Source organism: Siniperca chuatsi, linkage group LG9 (assembly GCF_020085105.1).
Source record: "Siniperca chuatsi isolate FFG_IHB_CAS linkage group LG9, ASM2008510v1, whole genome shotgun sequence".
Lineage (NCBI taxonomy): Eukaryota > Metazoa > Chordata > Actinopteri > Centrarchiformes > Sinipercidae > Siniperca > Siniperca chuatsi.
In genome coordinates, this window is record NC_058050.1 from 3,585,394 (window position 1) to 3,611,262 (window position 25,869).

The following is a 25,869-nucleotide window of genomic DNA, read 5'->3' on the forward strand; positions in this document are numbered from 1 at the left end:
AAACCCCCATGGAGGTACCTGTGATTCAGAGACGTGTGCTTTGTGTGTGTTAGTATATTGTCTGTTGTATGTCCTTGTTCTTGTTGCTGTCTGTATTCTGTTTGTTCTATTTTTCGTCCCACAGTGACTTTGTAACCAGGAGGACTCCTGGATCTCCTCTAGGCTAATTCAGCTGCCTCTAATGAACACAGTCTGGTTAGTTCTTCCTCATTTTACATTCTGGTGATGTTCTCTTAATCCTCTTAACACAGATTATCTAAATACATATATTTTTATTGTGAACAACAGTGATGCTACTTCATTTTCAACTTTCTTTTGGTTGCACCTTGATTCACCTGGTGGCAGCGCTGACCTCAGTCTGTCTGAATGTTATTACAGAGCTACAAAAATCAGGTCACAGTTTTCCAAATATAGCATTCTGGAATGAGTCTCTTTATGCGTTATTTTCACAAAAAGGAACAAAGTACTACAGCATTAAAAAAGATAACTTGTTTTCTACCAGAATAGATATTAAATGATCTTTTCTGTACACAGTCTCAGCTTGGAATCAAAGGGTTTAAATTTGATCTAATCTGGTTGGATGAATACAAGAATTTAAAAGGCTTTCTGATGTCTGGTGCTCTCGTATGAACTGGTCACAGGACAGAACAAACAGTTCTGTTCAGAAATAATCAGATTAATGTATTGAAGACATAGTTAAAGTGGTTCGGTGCTCCTGTCGAAGAGTGCCTGAGGTCAAAAAGATGTTTTTTTTTGTTAGTCCAAGCCCTTACCATCCGACCATCTCCATCTCCTCTGGAGCTGCTGAGTCTCCTGGTTGAGGGACCAGACTCCTCCTACGAGTCTCCATCCTCCATCTGCTGTCTATTCGCAAACCATCCATCACTGGAGCATCATCCGAGCTCCTCACATACAGTGTGTTATACACAGTGATCATTTTTCATTCACTGCTCAGAGCTGATTTTTTGTTTGGCTATTTATTTTATGTTCTGAAATGTAGCCGATATCAGATACCCGTCCTGTCTCTCTTTACACTGTGACTCTCAAATAAAGGCAAAAAGTCAGTAATAATAATAATGCCAATAACAATGTTATTAATAATAAATAACAATCTGCAAATTCAAGAAACATTAATACAGATGGTCTCTTTTTACATTACTTTGCATACAGTTTTTTGACAAATCACAAAGTACCAACCAGAGGGTCCAATAATTAAACATTTTTCAAATAATATGGGGCCATTTGTTCTATCTCTGACATGTAATTGTTGAAGCCTAATATAATTGCAGTTTACCTTAATTTTTAAAGCAATAGCTCAACATTTTGGGAAAATGCCTTCTTGGCGAGAGTCAGACAAGAAGATTGCTATCACTCTCATATCTTTACGTTAAATATGAAGCTACAGCCAGCAGCCAGTTAGCTTAGCTTAGCATAAAGACCAGAATCAGGGGGAAATAGCTAGCTCTGGTTCTGCCCAAAGGTGAAAAATATGCCTACCAGCACCTCTAAAGCTCACTAGTTCTAACTAATGAGGTTATATCTTGTTTGTTCAATCCGTACAAGAACCGAAGAGTAAAAACAACAATTTGTGGTTTTACGGGGGGTTTCTGTATGTGCCAGACTATTTCTTGGTCAGGAGCAGTGAGTTCCTGGAGTCTTGCTGTCACACCAGCAGCTGTAGCCTTATATTTAATGGCCATAATGTATATGCGAGTGGTATCGATCTTCTAAATCTCTAAATCTCAGCAAGAAAACGAATAAGCGTTTTTCCCAAAATGTTGAATTATTCTTTTAAAACTGACTTTATATTTCAATCTTAAGTTAGTTTTTTTTCTTTGTATTTGTGAAATTGGTAGAAATACATGCATACACATTAGCCTGCTTTTATTTAGGACTCAATTTTAGTAACATAAAGATTACCTTGATGACTGATCAATACGTCTAAAGCAGCAGATTAGGTTTCCTTCCCTCCAGGAGTGGGCAGTATTGATTCATTAAATTCATAAACACAAAAGAAGAATAATACATTTTCTCAAAAATGTTAATATACCAAAAAGATTATTAAAATTATTACACTTATTGCTATTGGTTTTTTTTGGAATAGATTTTTTTATCAGGCTATTTATCTGTATATGTCATCATTATTAGAATATCTAACAAGAATACAGCAACAGTTGATGACAACTTCATTGCACAACAGGGACTTTTCTGCTCACTTTTTAATGTACACTAAAACATTCACACACATTCAGCATGTGGAGAAAAGTGTAGCTCAAACGACAAGGATTTTTTGACCACAGTGAATACACTTCCTGTTTTTCCCTCGACAAACAATCTGAGCTTGGAATGAAAAAAGACAACACAGTCTAATCTGTTGGAATCAAAACAAGCCTTTAAAACCTCTTTGGTGTCTGCTGCACTAATCTCTGAACTGGTCAGTGAAAAGTGCACACAGTTCAGATCAGGATTTAAACCCTCTAGGGGTCTCTCAGTAGATTGGGAAAGGAATCTCAATGATGTTTTCTAGTGCTTAAACACAATTTCTTTCAACAGGGAACAGCATTAGGGTTACGTAACCTGTCCCCGAGGGAGTCATATGGATCAGGGATGCATATAGAAAATGGGATGTCATTCGGTTTTCTCTGCAGTGCCCCACCACTGTGATGTAAGATTACTTCTCGCTATTAGCGGACATCCCGTGATGGCCTGAGTCAGCACGCTGATCGTATGGCAGGAGCAGAGGATCCTGGGAGCTCAGGCGGTGTTTCAGTTTTTTGGTGGCTTTTGACAGTATGCGTCAAAATAGGAAACAGATGTGGCCCCATAGATAGAGGAAGAGGAAAGAAAACAGGAATTTACCGTAAAAGTGGGCCTCCGATTTCTTTCCAGTACACGCAATGAAGAATCCGAGTAGAACAGAAAATCAATCACAACATTAAGATAATGGCTGCCACTCACATCAGAGCATTTGGATTATAGAAATGGGCTACAATCTCAACGTCAGGCTATATAGAGATATTAATAGATTTTCTAACACTGCAGATAAAAATAGTGCCATCGACCACTTGGTAACCGCCTTAGTAAGGAATATTGGATTATAAATCTATCACGGCCTGTAGCCGTCCCCCCAAAAACACACACACACACATTTACACAAAGGTCATGACCTGCTGCCTGTTTGTTGGTGCTGAGAAGGGGGTTGGGTGCTGGATGATGGATCAATAGAGACACTATCGTCCATGAGTCTCATTATCTAAAGTGGCCATAGAAAAACCTGGAGGAAGAGAGAGAGAAATGCACTCTGCTGCCTGGTGAAATCCAGCGAGCAGACTCTCCAGGGGAAAAAAAAGCACCCATCAATCAGATAGATAGTGAGCTGTCAGTGATGAGAGGCTGGGCCTGTGCTGCACTTAACACACCAGAGATCGTAACACAACGCAGATCTTAGCACAGCACCGGAGATTGCTCGTGACCTTGAGCTGCGCTGAAGCTGCTAACTTAAGAGACAGATACCTGCATTTATGTGAAATTCTCATCAATTCAGGTTGTTAGGGGCACTGACTGCATTTTACTGTCAGTAAAGTTTTTGTAGTTGTTTCATTAGACCTTCACATACAACAAAGTGTTACACATTTCGGGGAAAAATTAGACTAAAAGGTTAAAACCATGCCCAAGAGACAAGAGGCAACGCTGTTCATTACACCCATATAGTGGATGATTACGCCCTTTCTCCCCACATTATGAAAGTGTTGGAACAAACACCATGACTGTTTTGTTATTCTTAGTCTTACAAAATTTGTGTATGATTAAACTTTGTTGTAAGTGGCACAAGAGGAAACCCCATGGGCTAATTCATAGATTACAAGGTTTTATCCTTTTGAGAGCCTTACTTGGTCTAGTGTAACCAGTACTTTATGGTGGCTAATGTTAGCAAACTTTAGCTACTATCGCTGTGTCATTAACATTCATGAGTCATTTTGCTGACTTTATGATGATTTTATCTCTTCTTGTACTACTGTTGCACTGTGTTTTACCATTACCATTATCCTGTAATTGTCACTTGTGGCTACAGTCGCTGACTTGAGGCTGTTTTCATTCACTTTTCATAGTTACACCTACGAAAAGTAATGTACTATAATTCGTATATAATCCACGTAATAGGTAGCCATGAGGCAGTAACATTTATCAGTAGGTGGTGACCTCTAGTGGCCTCAGGAATTATGATGGGATCAAAGGAGGAAGTCAGATGAGGAAGTATAAAGTCCATGGATGGGTCAAACACAGGACTTTCACCCGGGAGACTGGGGTTCGTGTCCCATGTGAACCCAAAAGTCAACGTTGAGTTATTTTAAGTTACGCTTACTTATTTTAAGTAAAGTACGTTACATAACCTACGTAAGTCGACATGTGATTCAAATGACTTACGTGTTTACGCCACGTGACTTACTGTGAGTTACTAATGTAAATTACTTATTTTAACCGTAACTGTGAGCTTTTCGTAAACCTAACCGAGTAGTTTTGGTGCCTAAACCTAACCAAACTACAACCGTTTCACAACGTGAATAACCACGTGTTTATTGTTACCATGACGATGTAGATCCCGTACAGCTGTTGCTGGTTGCCAAATTATATGGCAGTCTGGCCAGATGCTGTATGTTGCTCTGGACCAAAGTGTTGGACAGACAAATCCCCTGACTAACTGACATCAGTCAGTCATGCGCTTCACTGCTAGCAGAGCAAAAATGTTGGTTTGATTTACCTTCATTCCGATGTGGCGGGAAATTTCTCTTTGGCCACATCTCGAAAATATGATGTCAAAGAACATAAAACATTGTTGATATCACCCAAAACATAAAACATGAATGACATCAAATCTATGTGCACAGCCAAAAACAAACATCACTGATATGCATAGTTCAATCGAGAAGAACTATAGCATTAACAATAAGTAATGAGAAAAAAAAATTCTGAAGCATTTTGTCAACATGAAACTAATGTTGCCTACTATAAAATGTAGTAAACATAAATCATCACAATAAAAACGTGGATTAACTGTTTAAATTTTGTGTTTTGCAAGAAAATATGATGTTGATGACTGTGAAAAACTGTGAAAATGAAATATTTGAATTATATCAAAATCTGATTTTAAATTGGTTTGAATTCTGCCACAGAACCAACACAGTGAGGTCAGTCACACTAAAATCTCATCGTATTGTTAATCAGCACTTCACATAAAAGCATCTACCCAAGGGCTCATTGTTATTGAATTATAAGCAGTAGCTCTGGTAAAAGTATAATCGGTTCTAGCTGCAGTACCACTGAATCCTACTGTTCATTCAGACCTCATATGAGTAACCTGCTGCAACACAGCCGTGTATCATTGGACATATGAGGTACACGGGACGTTCTTATATTTAGACAAGTGACTACATGTGCTAGACTGCTGTATGACTATAGGAGTCACACGACATGTTCACATATACACACAGACATGACACATTAGACTGTTGACTAACTGCATGAGGAAGTAGTATCCACCAAAAACCAGACGACATAGAAAATTAATATGGTAAAGATTTATTTTGGCTCTGGCGTGGTACATTTATTTGAATAAGTTAATGCTCATGATCAAGTCTGATATGTCGTGTTAAAATCTCTTCTCTGCTCTTCTTCTGATATATGCAACATGTCTGACTGTCAACCTTCAATTACTACTAATGTTTTTCAACAGTGTTTATGGCAATTCCACAATTGGTATGCAATGTGCAGGTGTCAGCCAAGAATACTTAAATAAGGCTTTGTTATCTTACCTTTTCTTAAACATCAATTGTTCTTATAATCAGTTAACTTTTGTTCTCTGCTTGTCCTGTACACATGAATAGGGTCTAACACTGGTGTCTCCCTTTTTAGATGTACATCAGCCTTTCCACTCCAACTGTCACAGTCCACGATGTATAAAAATGTCCATGTGTCCGTCTCCTGTGGTTTCAGATGTTCTCTGTACCCTGTACCATCACATTTCCAATGATTTTTCTCCACTTGGTTTTCAGTGTTTTTAAGGACGAGACATTTATTAACATTTAAAGGTCCACTGTGTAACATTTAGGAGGAGCTATTGGCAGAAATGGAATATAATATTGTATAATGTATAATGTTTTCATTAGTGAATAATAATAATAATAATTACCTTAGAATAAGCTGTTTATATATACAGAGGGAGCCATGTTGAACTGCCATGTTTCTACAGTAGCCGAGAACAGACGTGTTTTTAGCAAATTTCGAGGCCACCTTAGTTTCTCACGCTTGTGAGGCGAGCGGTACTCAGATGGTTGCAATCTGCAACTTCACCGCGAGATGCCACTAAATCCTACACACTGGACTTTAACCGATGCCGTGATCTTTCCCTAAGCTTAACCAAAGGGATTTAGTTGCCAATACCCAACCACAGACTGGACTCAGGATGCGAAGCCCGTTCTCTGTACGTGACTTGCATGTGGTACAACAATGTAGCACTTTCTTCAATACAAAAAATGTTGTCAAGGTCTCAAGGTCCATCCATTCATCTACATTAAATACAGAATTATTCTTCAAAATGATTCGACATATAGAGCAGACTATAGTATAATTTAAAGCTAAAAGTCGAGGCCTTTTCCTCTTTCATGTCATGTTGATTCTTGTACATTATAGCCCAGAACTAAGAACATGTTCATATTTTACAATGATCTGATAAATAATACAAGTCCAAGATGCCATTTTTATAAAAAATCCAAGAGCCTTCTTCATTATTTAAGCAGTGCCCCAGAATGCAGCAGAGCGCTGAGTTCACAGCCAGCCTCTGTGAGGTTTTCAGTGGGGCCTGTGTAATCTGACACCTGACATCATCTGGTTTAGGGATCTTTGCTATTTGAGTGAAACCAGATGTAATTCCCCTGCCTGGAAAAAAAGAAACTCCTCCCCAGACCTGGCGCTCCCATTGTAGCCTATACTTCCTCAAAATTCAACAGATATAAACTCACACACTGTCCTACTTTGACAGTAGAGGAAGACGGCGTCAGACTCAAAGGACCTCACCAAACTCTTTGACTTTTGGACTTAAGGTAAAGGTTATTGTTTACTGATTTCCTGGTACAGAGTTTTACTTTCACTTTTGTGAATTCCTTCTCATGAACAGGGTTAGTTTTAGAGTTAGTAAAAATCAGTCTAAAGGGATTTAAATGGCTTAAACTAATGTTTTGCACTACAGGTAAAGCAACTTGTGTTGAACTGAGCTGAACCAAAACGATACAGAATTCTCTTCATTGCAGGCACTGATTGAGGAAAGACTTTGACTCTTCTTTCCTTCCGAAATTTAGGCTCAGATACATTTTTTAAAGGATTTTTTGCCAGCTAAAAAGCAATTAGTTTTAACAGGATTAGGATTAGAGAATGCTTTTGACCCAGTTGCACCTTAATAGAAAGGGTTTTAGTAGTCAGAGCTGCAGCCTTAACTGGGAGCTGTTTTGACCTATGCAGAGTTAATGTGGCGTACTCATGGAAAAATACAGCAAGAGACATATGAAAACATATCATTCAAAATATTGATGCCTTATTTAAAACATGAATTAATTTCTAAGACAAAGAAACTACCACAGGGAGAATTCTTATGACTCATACAGTGACAGAGCACAGTGCACATATTATTTTGGTTAACTGAAAATGATTTGCATAGGTCATGAAACCCTGCTATTTAAATCATTGCATGTCTATCGAATCAGCCAAGGGTGAAGCCATTCTAGATATAATCAATGTGTGTAGGAAGCAGACAACGTAAAGCGGCTCAGTTCACACAGCCTCCAAGTTAAAGGAGCCAGTTTGTTTTCTGCCTTTAGTTTAGTTAAACTTAACAGGTCAATGGCCTTTACTGGAAACAATGGACATAAATGCAGATTAGAAGCAGGATGTAATAAAGCAAGAGAGAAACAGGGTGAAGCTGGTGAATGGCAGATGGCAGGAAAGCAGAGAGAAGCAAAGATGGAGAAAAAGTTCAGACTGTGGTGAATGTGTTAAATCTGGATTCGAAAATGCACTGAGAAAGTGTTTGAATCCCTGATGAGAGAGCAAGGGAACTTTTCTAACACAGCAACAAAAAGTTAACCTACAGTATGTAGTTCACTGGAGCGATATCCATTATCTTCAAATTTGATCATGTTCGTGGCAAAAAAAAAATCTACAAACATGAGTTCAGTATTCTCACCAGACTTAAATTCCCATGGAAACAGCTCTCAGAACAGCAGTTGTCTGTCCACTGGTCACTGGACAGTATGCAGGTTTTCCCTCCAAAGTCAGCTGTTGGAGGGCTCCTGGTCCTCGATGGCACATGAATGAAACCATCAGTAAACCAGTCTACAGAAACTCATACAAAGTGATGTTTCATTGTAAAGCATTTAATTTATAGTGGGTTTGACTCTCACACCTCACTGAAAAATAAATCCAGCCAGTACTCAACTCTTAGTAAAAGGCCAATACAGGTCTTATGTGTATTTAAGCCTTATTTGGTGCATATAAAACATGAGGTTTTGTGTGTTGTTGTTCTTTCAGGATGTTGCAGTGTGTGTGCGTGTTGCTGCTGGCGGCCTCAGCGCTGGGCCACCTGGATGAAGCCTCTCTGGACATCCAGTGGGAACAGTGGAAGGTCACACACACGAAAGAATACAATGGCCTGGTTAGTGTCTGCTAGTGTGTACTGTGTGTGAAAGTTTACAGCACTTTTTAGTACAGTTAGTCTACAATGTTAAATAAGAGTACAGCAAGTTTAAAGGAAAAAAAAGTGAATATAAAGAGAAATATAGGAGCAAAAGAAAAATAGCACAAAAGAAAACATTATGAAAGAGAGGCAAATATATAGCACTTTTAAAATGTCTAACAATATATGTGATGATCAGTAGGATGTGGTTTTGTATGTGGAAGTTGAACTAGTGTGGGTTGGGTTTAGTAGGTGGTGCTTCACACCTGGTGCTAATAAGACAGTCACTGATTTTTTAATAATACAACATTTATTTTAGCATTTTTATTTTGCCAAACACCCGTATCCTGTAAAAAGTTATTTGCTGCACATCACCGCTATTCTAATATCTAAAACCAACATGATTCCACTTCTTGAAACTTCTCTGTAACAACAATGCTGTTGGTTTACTTGGTGAGGAGTCGGACAGCCTGACATGCAAGTTACTCAGAACTGCAGAGTTGCAAATTCCTTAAGAACTGCACCGACATCTTTTTTTTTTTTGTAGAAGTTCAATCCAAAGTCAGGACAAAGAAAGGGGGAGCAATAGAGTGACAGAGTGAAAGATCAGAGTCTCAGTTGTTCTAGAGGAAAAGTGTGCCACAGTTGAGTTTATTGAACAATTTCCTTTTTTCAATGCCGACTTTCAAAGTCTACGTCAGAACATTTATGTTGATCCTTACCTTGGCTGTGTCTGTATGTGTGAATGAATAGATTTACGTCTGTCTCCTTCTGTCTGGCTTTAGGCTTTTTGTGTTCCCTCTTCTCTCTGCGTCTCTCTTTGTGCCTCAGTAAATTGCTCAACATGTGAACGTCTTTGTGTTTGACTCACTGCCTGTCTACAGCTGACTCTGAATTTAACGGCCAGTCATTTCAGTGTTAGTCTCCTCTCTCTCAGCTGGCCGGTTTCTGCAGTCTCCAGTCTGGTGGGTATTTATTTGGGAGGTTGCAGCTCTGTTGCGTGAACATTAAACAGAGCACTTTTAAGTAGCTTGACGCCAATACCAAATCTCCATTTGGCTGGCTTTATTGTTCTGTCGTTTTGCCAACATTCAGTGTTGTAGGTTTGTGGTACGTGTGGGGTCTTATTTTGTCATTAAAATGATTAAAACAGCTCATCATTCCTTTTTGATTTCAAAGATGAAAATGGAGGAGGAGGGTTTATTGTCGACTGTAAAATCAACAAGATAAAAACAGCAAGGGTTAGTCCAGATAGGACAGAGGATGAGTTAGATTTTGACCAGACCTTAATGATTTGTAGATATTGTTACAAGTTTGCAGCCTTTGGTTTTAAGAATATTACAATTACTGATGTGAAGGAGGTAATTCATGGATGGTTGTTACTTCAGAAAATCTCTGTTTGTATCCATGAAGAACTGCAATGGGGTTTTATCCATTTCATTATACAGCCTACTGAAGTTGCACTACCACAAAGTATTTTAAAAGATTTGGTGCTGCCAGTCCACCAAAATATTTAGATTGTTGGTGTGGATATGCTTTTATTTATGGTGTTTAAGTGGATAATATCTCATCAGCATATAAACAGATTTTGTGATTATTAGCACAAAGGAACATCTGAATGTCTACTGGTGCATGGCAGGGAGATTTTTTCCCCAAAGTGCCCCAACAAATAGGTGAATTAGAGTTGATGAATCCTGTCTCCAATAAATTCAATTTAATATAATTTCTGCCAAGATTATTTTCATTTTCACTTTGTCAGTGAGCATTCTGCAAATATGTTCAGTGTCCATGTTTTGTGATGTAAACCAGGCAACATTACTTTTCTTTCAAAACATACGTGCTGTTGCAAATTAGTAGTATATAAAGGTCATTTCTAGGGGACAGGGCTGAGCAGAAAGGTACTGTAATAGCCAGTAGCAGCATGGTCAGATATGATAAAACCATGTTTAATTCTTTCTTTTACTTCATATAGGGCATATTTGGGTCTGTCTGACAAGGTTTTACAAACACTAGAGTAGAAACAAATTCATTATGAAAGAGATGATTAATACACCAGATGTTACTTGAACCTGGTTGTAAATCTGTAATGTTCCAATGGGCGGCATGGTTCCCTTATTGTTGTGTTCTGCTCTAATTGAGATCTGTTACAGTGTTTAAATCCCCACCAATACGATCAGAATAGGAAAATGAGTTTAAAAAGAAGAGGGTTGTCATAACAATTTTCAGATGTCCTGTACCTCTCGAACCATTTAAGATAACAAAACAGCTCTCTGTTTTTAAAAGAGTATTCTTTCTGGTTTGAGTTTGGTGATGAAGAAAAGATCCACCTGCCACATCACTAACTTCTGACAATACAAGAGAAACATCCTCTGTCAAAACAAAACTCAACGCTGACAGTGTTATCTAACATCATTAACTGTAAATCTTTAACACATATGTTAAAACATGTCATCTTTTTTTTCCCACCAGACATACAATAGGCTGTGTACTGTAAATGCTCCAGGAAACAGTGTCAACTGGAAAAGCAGAAAATGTGAGGCCGGCACTGGTTGCTCTACTTCCTTGTTTTGGCCCAGAGAAACAAGACAGATGGAGTTAGAGCACAGAGAATCAAAAGTAAAGCAGGACATGCACAATGAGAATTTACACCGACTTCATCTTTCTCATCCTTAGCCAGTAATTCAGAATAGGTAATTTCCAAAAGGATGTAGACCCACTTTTGCCAAACTGACTTTGTCTATTTATTTTCTTTGATTCAGGAGGTCGTGTTAGGGCTTAACCAGGCAAATACAGGCATTTCAAGTAGTAGTCAGTTGTAGTCATAGTTTTGATATTGCATACAGTCAGCAGGTGTCAAAACTTTCCAACAGTGGAAACTCCTCTCACCTTTGACTCTATATTTTATCCTCTTTTTCAGTTTCCCTGTCGCTAAAATGCCCAGTCTTCTTCTTCTTCCTTTTTTTTCGTTCTAGTTCCTGGCTGTGAAGAAGGTAGGAAATGTAGTTTAGTTGGTGTTAAACTAGAGCCGACCACGAATTTACTCATGAGCGCCCACAGAGCATCTGTTATCCCTCCGCTCTTCACCTCCGGCTAGAGGTCACCACTCCACAGCATGTGTGCAGTTTAGCTACTGTGCTGCATGTGCCTGTGTTCACGTACAGTGTGAGTGTGTGAGTCTTATGTTGTTTTTATCTGTATCTGCGTGTACATGCATGTATTTATTTGAATGTGTGTGTGTGTATTATTTACAGAATTTCAGCAGAAAATACTCTCTCTCTCTCTCTCTCTCTCTCTCTCTCTCTCTCTCTCTCTCTCTCTCTCTCTCTCTCTCTCTCTCTCTCTCATGGTGTTTAATCAGTATTCCTCCAACAGCTCCTCTAATTCAACCCTCCCTGAACTGACATCACTGTAATAGAATCAAAGTCTCCTCGCATCATTTGCATTTTCCAGTACTGGAATAGATATCAAGATAGAAATAATTATTATAGTTATGCTAATGCTTGTTAAGACCACGAATACTAAGTAGAGCATGGATGTTTTTTAAGTAACCAACAAGTACTTGGCTGTATCTTATTTCCATATTTTGACGGACGTCAACAGTGTGCATATAAATGAAAGTCAGTCTCTCACACAATGGGCACATACAGTGGTTATGAGATCCAAATATTTTCAAAAATAAAAGATAAAGCAGTGTTTTAACACAAATTACAATTGCATTGGCCAGTTATGTTGCTGTCTAAGCTGTACTAGGGAACATTGTTATGTGAACGTGCACTGTTTAATTGGCCTAATTAATGAAATGGGGCTGTAACACAGACAAGCTTCCTTTCCAATTAAAACGTAAAATTGCCCTATTTGCCCAGATTAATTTCTTTGAGCTGTCAGGTGTTAACACAGGAAGGAGGGAAAGGAAGCAAAACTTAAGATTGAAATAGGTGATAGAAGAATCTGCTATGACCTCATTATGAAGCCCATCGGTGTCAGGTGAGTTCATTACTGTGGCCCTGTTGAGGGACTGGATCTGGAAGTTCACATTTCTACACTTAATATGCTATAAAATGTTTTAAAGCTTTAATTTCATTCTGGTGTTCAGGGAAGCCAGACATAGACTCCGCTGTTTGTTCCTATTAGCAGTCTGAACATGTTGTTCATCACAGGGCTTTATGTCTAATCTCATTTTGTACAGTGTTTGGCTGCATTAGAAAGCTAAAAGGCTAAAGGACGATTTCAAAGCTTCAAAAAGAAAGTTGATTCTTAAGTTGATTCTGATTGTTAAGGTGACACATGCACTTGTTTGTCTCAGGATGAAGAGGGGATTCGCAAGGCCATCTGGGAGAAGAACATGCGTATGATTGAAGCCCACAACCAGGAGGCAGCACTGGGCATGCACTCCTACGAGCTGGGGATGAACCACCTGGGCGACATGGTGAGTCTGAGGCGCTCCTGCATGCTCAAGGCCACATTTGTACTATCATATCACACACCCTGTGTAATGCCAGACTACATTATATTAGCCAAATAATATCTCAATCCAGCAGACACGGGGCTGATCTTGTATCTGACATTCAAGTTTCCCAGATAAAAAAACAATAGGTCTGAAACTAACAATTCGTTTCATGATCAATTAAAATGCTGATTATTTTCTCGATGAATCGTCAGAAAATAGTGACAAATGATTTCCTTCAGCCTCGTTTTGTGCGACCAACAGTCAGTCTACTGTCATGAATGACAAAGAAAAGCATCAAATCCTCACTTTTGAAAAGCTGGAACCAGCAAATGTTTTGCATTTTCTCTTAGAGAATGATTAAAACGATTACTTGATTATGCCAATTCATTTTCTGTCGATTGATCAATCGACTAATCGTTGCAGCTCTAGAAATCAATGAGCACTGAGCCGCTTTCAGCTACAGTCTGAACAGTCTCACTGTGTATCCAGAGCACAAGCTGAGATACAACAGCCATTAGCCACTGTAGCAAGTGATATTTGATCTTTCAGCTCAGTGCGTTCAGAATCAGAAATGTTCATTAGTGAAAGTCCTGTTTCATTCTCCCACCAGTGGCTCACATTATATACAAGAAAAAAAACGTGTTACATTTTCAGGGAAGTCAGGGAAGTGTGTAGTAAAACTTGCTGAAAACCAGCTCCTAAGTGTCAGAGCTTCATATTTTAATCAGCAGTTCCTGCTTTTAGCTGCTGTCATCTCTGTGTTTTTTGCTTCTCTCATGAATGCTGCAGCCCATTGAGGTGATACAAAGTGGGTTTGGTGTCCTTAAATCACCTGTATTCAGTGACTTGTATGTCAGTGTGGGTCATGACTGATGGTTGTTTTTGCATCAAGATGCTGGCTGTAACAAGCTGTACATCAAAATTGGGCGGAAAGCACAATGCATAAAATACAGCATGCCAGTGCTTGTGCTCATTTGTTAGTGACAGGAACATGTATACACATTCGAAATCTGGATAAATGGCCAATTTCATGTTTATGTAGGAACAGGTGGCTGGGAAATGAAGGATATTTTTCCATTTTCATTTTGACTGGAAGCACTTAAGTGAAATGAAAGAAATTAACAGATGGTCCGTATTTCTTCCGTTAATGATCTTCCTGCTTGCAGACTGAGATGAAATGAAAGCGCTGGGGAATTCTGATAATAATAAATGGCTAAATATGTATAACCAGCAAATGGCACAGAAGTCACTTATTTGAATTCCTCTTTTACTCTTCATATCATAGTCGTGTAGCTTTTTTATTTGCACTGTTATGGTGTTATGTTATGTGGTGTCCCTTTTTTGACATTTGTACAGTACAGAAAAATTACATTTAGCTTTGGAGTAAACTGTGTTAAACCCATCTCTTCATGAAATACGTTTCATCCTCCGTCACCCTGCTGAATCAAATCCTCCTTTTCCCGTATCTTCTTTTACTTGTTCTTGTCTTAAGTCTAAAATAAATCCACCTCTCTTCTCTTGTTCCTGTCCCAAAACATTTCTATCTCACAAGATTATTTCAGGTTCCAAGGAAAGTTTCATACCATCTATCGTCAGGGTGGTACAACACGTAACCCTTAACTTCTGCACTCTGTGTTTGTTGTAATGTTCCTGTTCCTGTAAGTTTTCGATCTCTGTTCATGCAGACGTCAGAGGAAGTGGCCGAGAAGATGACCGGCCTGCAGGTGCCGATGACCCACGAGCGCAGCTTCACGATGGCTCTGGACGACAGCGTGTCCAAGCTTCCCAAATCTGTTGACTACCGCAAGAAGGGCATGGTGACTTCAGTGAAGAACCAGGTCAGAGACTATCTAGCACACGTCTCACCACTCTTCTATTTAGTAAACACTGCACAAATTGTTATAACCCAATAATGATTCATCTTATTGTTCATGCGAGGTTTGAGATTTGGTTGTTTTTTGGCAGCTTTCTGGGGAAAAATCCTGCTGCACATGAAACAATGTAGTTTACATACATACATTTGTCAACCAGTTTGTCCCCATCTTTGAAGCATTCTCTCTTGTAAAACCAAATTATACTGTTTGAAATCACTTCCGATGAAACATAAATCTCACCTTTATGTGGCTATAAGACCTTTTTCACAGCAGGTATTTTGGCTCACCATTGTAGGAAAAGCAACTTTGTTACTAAAAACTTCAGCAATGTCTCTGTTCTATTTAAGTGTCCCAGTAAGTCGCGACAGTGTGACAATGAGCCCGCATGCACAATACCAGCAGCTAAATGGAATTCAGCCATCATAAATTTTATTATTCACACCATTGCTTTTGCTACAGTGACATGTCGAAATGTCTTCCATAAAAAAAGGCTTGTCCAAGTTTGTCTTCGAGAGTGGAATGGGCTCGTTGCTGCTGCTTGTGCCAATGGGTGAAAAAGACCCACTACAGCTGCGGTTCTCACCAAACATAGCTGCAGTGGGTGTTGTCACAGTAATGAGCCCATTCTGGCTTGGTGCGCCTGAATGAGGCGGAGAAGATGCCACACTCAAAAACTTATTTGGACAGGTGAGATAATGAAGTGACATAAAGCCTTAATCTCACAAAAATGAGATATTTTTCTAACGAAGCCTTTACCAGACCAGTTTCTAATTGCAAAAATGTTTTTATTTGAGCTAAACTAGATGAAGAAATAGTCTGGTGTCTGAAAAATGTAATTTATTTTAGAGATAATGCCTTTATTTCACAAAAGTGAGAAAAGTGTATGTTTGATTTTACAAGACAAAAGACTTCAAGGATGAAGACAAACTAGTTGGTTTGGTGAATGCACATCTGGTTAACTCCCCCACCTCTGATTTAGAGCAGTGCAAAGCAGCTTCCATAAGCTTTTCAATGGTACTGTCTCAGTACATAGGAGAAATGGGTACGCATGAGCCACAATAGTCAAAGAAACGTAGATCCACAAACAGAAATGTATTCCTAAATGGAACCAGTCTGATTGAGGTAACACTGGAAGATCCCACAGGTGACTCTGCTGAATCTTACACAGGTAGTTAAAATGAAAGCTAATAAAGTTCAAGTTAATTCATGGACAGGGAAGTGGAAGAACCTGTTGGTAAACTCTATTACATCTTCACCAACAACATAGTTAAGAGACCGCAAAGTCTCACTGCAGTTCAAGGAAATATGATAGTGAACTAAACAAATCATGAGAACACAGGTCAGGACAGGGCTTGTGCAATCAAAACTTTCAACATGATCGAGAACTGAGATCACATGATAAAAGCATTACACTTGAGTAAGCACAGCAACCAAAACAGACCCGCATGAGAGGACATTGGACCCAAACTGAAATTAGTGTATCACAGTTCATAAGAATGAAAACAGAAACAGCCAGTATTTCAAGATGGAGGAAGTTGTTGCATTTTTGTAGCTGTCACGTTCCTGTTAATAGTTTTTTAGGTAACTGAAATACGCGATAGTAATCTACAGATAGTAGTTCTGTTGGGTTTACTCATGTGATGCTTTGTTTGAGGGTTTGGGGAAAACTGACGAAAAGCTCCCGAGGCTGTTTTCAGGCAAAACTTTGAGAAAGAAACACAAAGCTTCACTGATTTCTGTTGGGAAATATGGCTGTTGCAGGCAGAAGCCGAAATAATGACATCAGCTGGGAACATATAAAGAAAGTGTTTAAAAACATAACGCAGTAAAGTAAACTGTGGAAATGCTAAATAAGATGTATGTGTTTTAAGCAAGTATTTATTACCTGAACATAACAGAAATCTACAGTTATCAGCAGATCAACTGGGGAAAATATGAAAATAATTAAGCACAGTTATGAAAACATTATGAATATGTTGATTCTTGTAACTCCATATTTTTCAGCCTTTACCTTCAGGTTTTTTATTCTATTGGTCTTATGAAATCCTTACAAACGTAATTGGATGAGTTCAGGAACACATCCGGGAGAAACAAGGTTTTCACCCAACAGTGTAATGCACTAATTTGAATGAAAATATTCAAAAACATCCTCCAACATGTGGGAGTGGTGCGGTGGCCTTCTCCACAGAGCAGACCTCAAAAAGGCTGAATGACGTTCAGAGCAGCCTGTGTGGTGAATATTTTCTCTTGTAGCCATCAAATAAAAGAACAAAAGCTTTCAGAATAATACCTGAAAACATCCTCCGTTTTCTCCCACAGTTGCAACCTTCCTTCATGCTCCAGAAACATAAAGGAAACAAAAAATCTCAGTTAGAGTACGATCACGTAAAATGCCAGAGGAAACAGCCTGTTCTCACTGCTAATGGACTTTGAAAACAAAAGAATGGGTTTGATTATTAGATGTAATTAGTCATTATGAGTGGATCGGACAGCCGGGCCTTTTTTATGTAAACAAAGGTTGAGCAGAACAGGAAGTACATTTATTGAAATAAGGCGTACATCTGTGCTTTCTGCTGACAGGCAGATTAGCAGCAGAATGATGTGATGTCATCTAATGAACATCAGAGCTGATGCTGAAGCCCTGGAGGCTCCGCAGGCTTAATATTTCGTTTTCAATGTAATTGTTCATTTGCTGTTTAGCTTTACTTAATATATAATGTTAGTAATTTATTTTAGTTGAGTTTTATTGACTTTGAGGTCTAGTTTTACTGTTTCTCGCAAACAAAAACAGACACAATTTATGTTTTTCTACTGATGCAAATACCTACATTCTTTTGTGCATTCATTCAGTCCAAAAAATGAGGTATAATCAGTCCCTTATTTTTACCCTTAGTTGATTTTAGAAGACAGATTTAAGCATGAGTTTTATTAAATTATGCGTTCAAATGCTTTGCTGTAGTATTTCAGTGTAAATAGGTAAAAATAATAATAATAATAATAATAATAGTAATAATAGTTTCTGAAAAATGGGTGACTTTGATGTGTAGTTATTTTGTACATTTTCGTTTCATTCATTTTTCATTTTTGTACAGGTATCAAGTGATGCAAGCACTAAAACATTTTTAGTCAAATCAGTGCTTCAATCACTCTCTTTACTCTGCACAAAAAGATGAAAACTCCAAACCTTTGAAAAATATTAACTTCAGATTTACATTTTAAACCCTGATTTTTATTTTCATTTCCAATAATAATAATAATAATAACCCCTTACAGGGGCTTATTTAATGTCAGTTGATGTGGAAGATGGTGTCGCCCTCTGGTGGATGAAAATCAAACTGCAGCTATAAACAGGATTTATTGAGCAGCTCCTGTGCTTCCTGTTGGTTATGAATTATGCAGCAGACTGCACTCTCTGAATACTAACTACTCTGCTGCTTCCTCCTTTTATGATGACTGAATAGTGTTTTGATGTTTTGTTTGTCTGAGGCAAATTCCAGTTATACCAGAGCTCAAAGCCACATTCAGAACGTTCCCCAGTGAACTGATGTGATTACATATTTACAAAGTTTTTAATTGGAGCAAGTCAGAACAGCAGAATGTCAGAATGGTTTCCTTGAGGAGGAGCAGCAGAGGTGTTTTAACTCAAAGCCAGGCAAGAGTTTATAGTCAGACAAGGAGTTTTACCACTTCATGACTGAGAGAGCATGAACACAGCAGCTCTGTTCTCCAGCTCAGACCTCGGGGCCAGTTCCCTAAAGGAAAACAGGTCTAACATTTGGATTTCATAGTTCTCTTTATCATGTGAAATTAATTGAAACTCAAATAGCTGGTAGGGCTAGACTAAGAGATTGGTTTGGGCCAGGTTATATTGGCCTTTAGGTAAGTCAGTGTGAAAATACATTACATGGCTAAATGTATGTGGACACCTGAACATTACACCCACACATATGTGATTGTTGAACATGTAGATGCCTTCCCCAAACTGTTGCCACAAAGTTGGAAGAACACTGTTGTCTAAAGCAGTGGTTTACAACCTTTTCTGCTTGTGACCGCTTGAAACAAAGGAATAATCGTCTAATAGTTACCTGTCATTGCTGGTTTCATATGGCTATCGGTTTTGACCATTTCAACCAAAGAGTGTTTTTTCCCCTAATATTTTATTTCTAGAGGTGTGAGGAGGAAAAGGTATTCAGTATTTCACAAGATTATAGGGAAGAAAAAAACCAACAGATTCCTGTCCTCTTAATCCTCTCACGACCCTTCAGGTTCATCTTGTGACCCTGTTTGAGGGTCCTGACCCCCGGGTTGGGGATCACTGATCTAAAGTATCACTGTATGCTGTAGCATTAAGATTTCCCATCACTGGAACTAAGGGGCCCAAACCATAAAAAACAGCCCCAGTATTGACAAGGGAGTCCACATACTTTTGGCCACACAGTGTGTATTTATGGCAGAACACTATGAGCTGCTCATACTGCGTTATTAGCCTGGGTTTCAGTGGAGAGCTGCACTGTCCCATAATGCCCAAAATGCTGTTAAGGGGGAATTTCCACCTTAAAATGACTTTTTGTTACATTTGTTAAATGTAAAGATATCAAACATATCAGCCCTGCGTATACATGTATGTCTAACAATGTAAACATTGGCCTTCAAAACTTTACTCCTATTCCACTGGAATTCATTAAACATCCACATAGAGTGACATTTACACACTCTTTCTTCACCAATCAAACTGCCTATTCAAAATAGTGACATCGTTTGATCTGAGTAACAGAAATGTCTTTTGAATCAAAGTTGTTAAAGCCTGCCTCCCAGTGGTGAGACACACAAACCAAACTGCTTTTTGTTTTTCACCTCGTTCATCAGTGTGATGTCTCTGCAGTGTTAAGATGCTGTTTCCATTATTGATTAATCTGGCAATTATTTTCTTAATTAATCATTTGCTCTATAAAATGTCGAAATATGCAGAAAAATGACTCCTCAAGCCTGAGGTGCCGTCCTCAGATTGCTTGTTTTGACTTACAAACAATTAAAAACCCAAAGATATTCAGTTCATTATCACATGAGACAAAGAAGAGCAGCACATCCTCACAACCAAGAAGCTGGAACTAGGAAATGTTTGGCATTTTTGCGGGGGGAAAAATTACTTTTCCCCCCAATTAATTACTACGATTAATCAGTTGTCAAAATAGTTGCTGATTAATTTTCTGTCTATCAACAAATCGATTAACAGGCTAATTGTTTCAGCTCTAATCCAAACCAGCTGTGTCCTTTTTGCTGACTTGATTTTCTTGTTGGTCATACTGTTGGTCTGTTCTTATTCTGTGATTTAGATAAATGCCTGCCAGGATAGGAATACTCTTACTTACACTTATTTTATACCATCTAAACAGCCATGTGCCTTCTCGTCTAATTTTCTTTAGTTTTTCATGCATTTCTGTTTTATTATTTCTCTCTTGCTGTCTTTTCAGCTTACGCTTACTGTCATCCGCAAGGCTTTAATCGGGGCTATGTGCATATTGTATCATCAAACTCAACCCCTCACTCTACCCTCTCCTTCATTCACTCCTGACAGGGTTCCTGTGGCTCCTGTTGGGCCTTCAGCTCGGCTGGGGCCATCGAGGGCCAGTTGGCCAAGAAGACGGGTCAGCTGCTGGACCTCAGTCCCCAGAACCTGGTGGACTGCGTCACAGAGAACGACGGCTGTGGAGGAGGATACATGACTAACGCCTTCAAGTACGTGCAGGAAAACGGAGGCATCGACTCTGAGGTGGCCTACCCGTACATCGGAGAGGTGAGAAGGCCTCAACGCCACACACATGAAATTAACTAAAAAATATCATATTAATCGTAGACTTTCCCTTCAGTCCCTTTAAGTTCTTGCCCAACATACTTTCAGTCATCTTAAGAAACTATCATGTTTCCTGAGAGTTTCACCACATTTGTGAACATTTCATTTTTCTTTCCTGTCATGTGTCAACACTTGTTCCCCTGCTGTTGCTGGTGTGACATCCTTTTGGCCACAAATCACAGCTAGAGCGCGTCTCAATGCCCAGACACGGGTTTTCAAAGTCTGAGACTGTGGGTCCCCTTTCAAATAACTGTGCCTCCAAATAGCCCCCATCTACTCTAATTACAAAAAAATATTTAATTATTAAAGTTCATATTAATGGCTTTTTCGGGGGGAATAATCATGCAAGTTTTGGAACTGCAGTTCCCATGATGCTTGAGATGTAAACGAGAAGTATAATGTTGCCATGGAGTCAGTGAGTTAGCTACTTGAGCCCCCTATTTTTATTTATTCTTTTTTTTTTTTTGCCTATGTTGGTTTACATTTTGTCAAATTGGCACCATTGAAAATATGCCGAATTAGCTTTTAGCAGGTTTGTCCCCCTCCTCCTCCTGCCTCCCTCCCGCCTATTTGTTATGTAACCATGGATGTAGGCCTACACACAACTATCACTGGATTACTTTGACACTGAAGAAAACTTAAAAACGTGATCATTCTTAGTTCTGGAGTAGACTAAGGAACGTCTATATTCTGTAATCTCTAAGCGGATTTATGGATGTGTATTCACAAGATAGGCTAATGATATCTAATGGTAAGTTTAAGTGTAAATATGTGTATCATGTCTGTGTGTTCAGTTTTGACTTTGTTATGACTCAGAGAAGGAGATTTTTGACACAAACTGGGAGTTGGGGGTTTTAAAGTTGCCATTCACCTCACATCTCTCCCTCCTTACGTCTTTGCCTCCCGTCAGCTCTCCCGCAGCCCCCTGGGGAGGCGCACGTCTCAGTTTGAAAACCTCTGACCCAAGCCCTCTTAGGCTTTAATGTCACCTGAATGCTCAACATAAACGCATGCGTGGAAGATGATGCAAAAAAGGGGCAAAGGGCAGACGCAGTGAGACTAATTCATATTTTAATTTGTGTTTGTTGTTGACTCCCAGTCCATATGCATAATAATGTTTTTAGAACATGCCAGATGAAAACATTTTAAGGGGTCATATACTGTTGGATAAAATTCACCTGTATGTACATGTAAATGTAATGTTACAATTATAAGGATAGGCTAGCGATTTAGTGTTGTACTTCTACGAATTCGGGGGGCCTGGTGAGAAACAGTTTCGAACAAATCGAAGGAGCAGACACAGAGATATCCTGACTTTTAGCCCCAAGAGTCACAACCCAAAAACCCTATCCTGTCCAAAGGTAACAAAATCGGAATACCTGCACCTTTGAAGCTCACTAATTAACACGATGTACCTTGTTCGTATAAAAACATGTAAAAAGGACCACAGGCAGATTTTGTTACCTTTGGACAGAGCCAGGCTAACTATTTCCCCCCGTTTCCAGTCTTTATGCTAAGCTAAGCTAAGCATCTGCTGGCTCCAGCTTCATATTGAACATAAAAGCATGAGAGTGGTATTGATCGTCTCATTTAACTCGAAACTCTCATAACTCTTCAGCTGATTAGTGTAGTTCCCACTACTCCCACACTGTTGAACTATTCCTTTAACATGCTGGTTTTAAATGATACTAAATTCCCAGCAGTCTTATGAAAAATCAAAATGACGACAACTTCCAGAAATTGTTTATTGTTTATCACAACAGAGCTGCAGACACAGACTGAAACCAAAGTGGTCAATGGTTCCTCACTTGGCTGTCAGGATGTCACACTTGGCCCAGTCACATGTTTCGACACGCAAAGAAAAAAAAATCATACCATCCAATTTTGACCTTAAAGCAGCAGCAAATATGTCACTGAATGGAGGTGACTTAGCAGAAATGATGAAGTACAAACTCAAACATATTTTCCTCCTTAGTCATCTATTGTTGCGAGAAGGAAGTACAACTGCTTGTTAATGATTAAAATCTGCAGTTTCCCCATTGTTTGGATACTGGGAATGTACTGAGGCTGTGATCAGACATCTCGTGAAATGTGCATGTGACAGTAAAATCACAAGGTTCAACACTTATTTCCATTAACACTTTATCCGACATTTGTTTTTTGTTAATCTATTATTCAGTTGGACTATAAAACATCAGAAAACAGAAGAGAATTCCCATCACAATTTGCCAGAGCCTAATGTGACATCATCAAATGCCTTGTTTTGTCCGAACAACAGTCCAAAACCCAAAACATTTTAAACAATGTAAAACAATGAGCGATCGACTAATTGCACATTGTACATTTTTCTTTATTGTTTAGAAAAAAAGTAAAAATTGTATGTAACTGATGTAACATTAAGGGATATCTGGGTGTTGAAGTTTATTAAATTTAATTTCAAGCGCTGCAATTTGGGGTTGCAAACATGCAAATAGGTTTTTTCAGCTTGAATTTGCTTCCTCTTTTTTTTCCAAACAAACATTTTCAGCATTTTTCTCCTCCTTTGTCTTGTGCGCAGGATCAGCCGTGCCGCTACAATTCATCAGGCATGGCAGCCCAGTGCAAAGGCTACAAGGAGGTCCCAGTGGGCAACGAGCACGCGCTGGCTGTCGCACTGTTTAAAGTGGGCCCAGTATCTGTGGGCATCGACGCCACGCTGAGCAGCTTCCAGTTCTACAGCAAAGGTCAGTGAACTGCTCAGACATCAGTTTTCTGTTAACACACACTAAATTATATGCCCATTGTTAGGATATGTATTATTTCATGCAAATAGTTATCCATTCCTACTTCACAATAGGCTACTTTCCAGCAACGGAAAGTGATTGGATTATGATATAACTGTCACAACACTGTACATTTTGTGGAAGGGCTTTTGTTGTTTAAGAAGTGTGTAGTGGAAATTCAATTTAAACACAATAAAAAGGGCCATTTCCATCTTGAACACTCATAGCGTAGCTCATTGTTTTAATTAAAAAGTCAGTCATTAATATTTGCAAGTGCAATCTGATTTCATTTTGCACATGGCACGTAGGTTTCCACACAACAGCAGGAGGTGCGCAGCCTGTCGCCTGCTGCTCTTCATCAGATAACCAGATCACTGTGGTTGCTCCGTTTTTTTCCATTACACCCTGACGTATTTCAAACTGATCCACTGACAGAAATGACCAAAATGACCGGTGTCTTGTTGAGGAGATGCATTTTTGATGGACGATCGCGTTTAGCTCTAACCACAGTGACAAATACTTTGAAAGTGAAGCAGCAGCTGTTGGATGTTCAGTTTGCATTAACAGCAACTTAAAACAGCTCTGACACAGTGTAAACAGTAAACAGTGACGCTGATATTAATGAGATAAAATTGTGCTGGATTACATGCATGCAGCATTCTCATGTGAATCCCTCATGCTTAGGTAGGTAATCTGAATGCTGGGGGGGAAACTACTATATAGGGAGATAACTACTGAATATAAATACATTGAATGGCTATTGCAGCAAAAATACAGACCATAAATAGTGTCAACAATGTATTTGATTTCATGAAAATCTATACTGTACCGTATGTTGGTTCAATGACTCACTTCCAGCTCAGAATCTGTCCTCCTCACTCACTCTTCTTCTCTGTCATGTGCCCAGGTGTTTACTACGACCGCAACTGTAACAAAGACGACATCAATCACGCAGTGCTGGCAGTGGGCTATGGAGTGAACACCAAGGGGAAGAAGTACTGGATCGTCAAGAACAGGTGGGTCACGTCACCTGTCTGAACGGCATCAGGTGGCTCATAAGGCTACCAAAATGAAACGACAGGTTCTTTGTTAGCGTAGTTTTGATTTGATGCCTTCTGTCAGCCATACTGGTGACAAACTGATGAGCTGAAATGCTGTTTGACCTCCTGGCGATGCTCAACAACTCTCATGTCCCTTTCTTTCCATCTCTGTCGTCATCTTTTGTCTTTCCCTGACAGCTGGGGCGAGAGCTGGGGCAGAAACGGCTACATCCTGATGGCACGTAACCGTGGCAACCTCTGCGGCATCGCCAACCTCGCCAGCTACCCCATCATGTGAGGAGAGGAAGACAAGGGTGGACGAAGGGGCTTTGCTTAGACTACTACACACAAATACACTTGGAAATATACGCAGAGTTCATTCCAACATGTCAGCAACCACTACAAAAAAATAATAAACTTTGTTTACGCTGATCTTTCAAACAGTAACTATATTTTGGATTACCCATAAAATAAAAATAAATTCGAGTTCGTCCAGTGACGAAAAGGGCTAAATGCTGTGGATTCTTGGATTCCAATGTCCCTATAAATGTCTGAATAGGTTTTCTTGAGTTATTTGAAGCACTTTAAACCCCTTAAGTCTTTTCAGTTTGATCTCCAAACCAGCAGATCTCCTCTGTGCTCTGCTCCATAAACAATTACATGCAGTTTTAGTACCTCCACGGTATGGTGTTAGTAACCCTAACCCAGATCACAAGTTGGTTTGGTGCCAAAGTGCCAAGTTAAATCTACAAACCCACCAGGCACAAACAACAGTTTCACAGAATTTGACTGGTAGTCGGTGACGGTTTCAGCCCAAGCTTTAATTCCAGTTTGTGTAAAAACTAACAGAGTTTAAATTCAGTGAAACAGGAAACATTGCTGGGCAATGGGACCTTTGTTGTTGTTGTTCTGTTCAGCACTTTTTTGATGATCTAATTGTAAACTAATGTTTTCTATGTAATTGAATAAAGGTTTCATTTTGAAGTTGAATGCATCATTTGTATTTTTCATACAAATCCGAGGAAACAGGGGAAAAGATCAACTGCTAAGGAAGCGATATGAGCTATAGCAAAGAGCGAGCACCCGACATCTTCTAATGAAGATTTCCATCGGATCTTTACTGTACAAACACTGTGACGAGTCTGATAAACTGATCCTTGAACGGTTTGATGT

General features: G+C 39.1%; 1 protein-coding gene across 2 annotated transcripts; it reads left to right on the plus strand.

Moving 5' to 3' along the window:
- Window positions 1-6,928: 6,928 nt before the first annotated feature.
- On the plus strand, window positions 6,929-25,686 carry ctsk (cathepsin K). Of its 2 annotated transcripts, XM_044209515.1 has the most exons (8): window positions 6,929-7,097; window positions 8,578-8,701; window positions 13,026-13,148; window positions 14,855-15,007; window positions 20,619-20,837; window positions 23,452-23,617; window positions 24,564-24,672; window positions 24,895-25,686. In XM_044209515.1, the coding sequence occupies exons 2-8, from the start codon at window positions 8,579-8,581 to the stop codon at window positions 24,992-24,994; spliced, it is 993 nt and encodes a 330-aa protein (XP_044065450.1). In that variant the 5' UTR covers window positions 6,929-7,097; window position 8,578; the 3' UTR covers window positions 24,995-25,686. The 2 variants fall into 2 exon arrangements, with proteins under 2 accessions (XP_044065450.1, XP_044065451.1); XM_044209516.1 differs by lacking the exon at window positions 14,855-15,007 and having other exon boundaries at window positions 6,943-7,097.
- Window positions 25,687-25,869: the final 183 nt, after the last annotated feature.

Coding starts and splice junctions, on each gene's coding strand:
- ctsk (XM_044209515.1), top strand. CDS start 8,579: ATGTTGCAGTGTGTGTGCGTGTTGCTGCTGGCGGCCTCAGCGCTGGGC. Junction 8,702..13,025: donor CGAAAGAATACAATGGCCTG/GTTAGTGTCTGC, acceptor TGTTTGTCTCAG/GATGAAGAGGGGATTCGCAA. Junction 20,838..23,451: donor CCTACCCGTACATCGGAGAG/GTGAGAAGGCCT, acceptor TCTTGTGCGCAG/GATCAGCCGTGCCGCTACAA.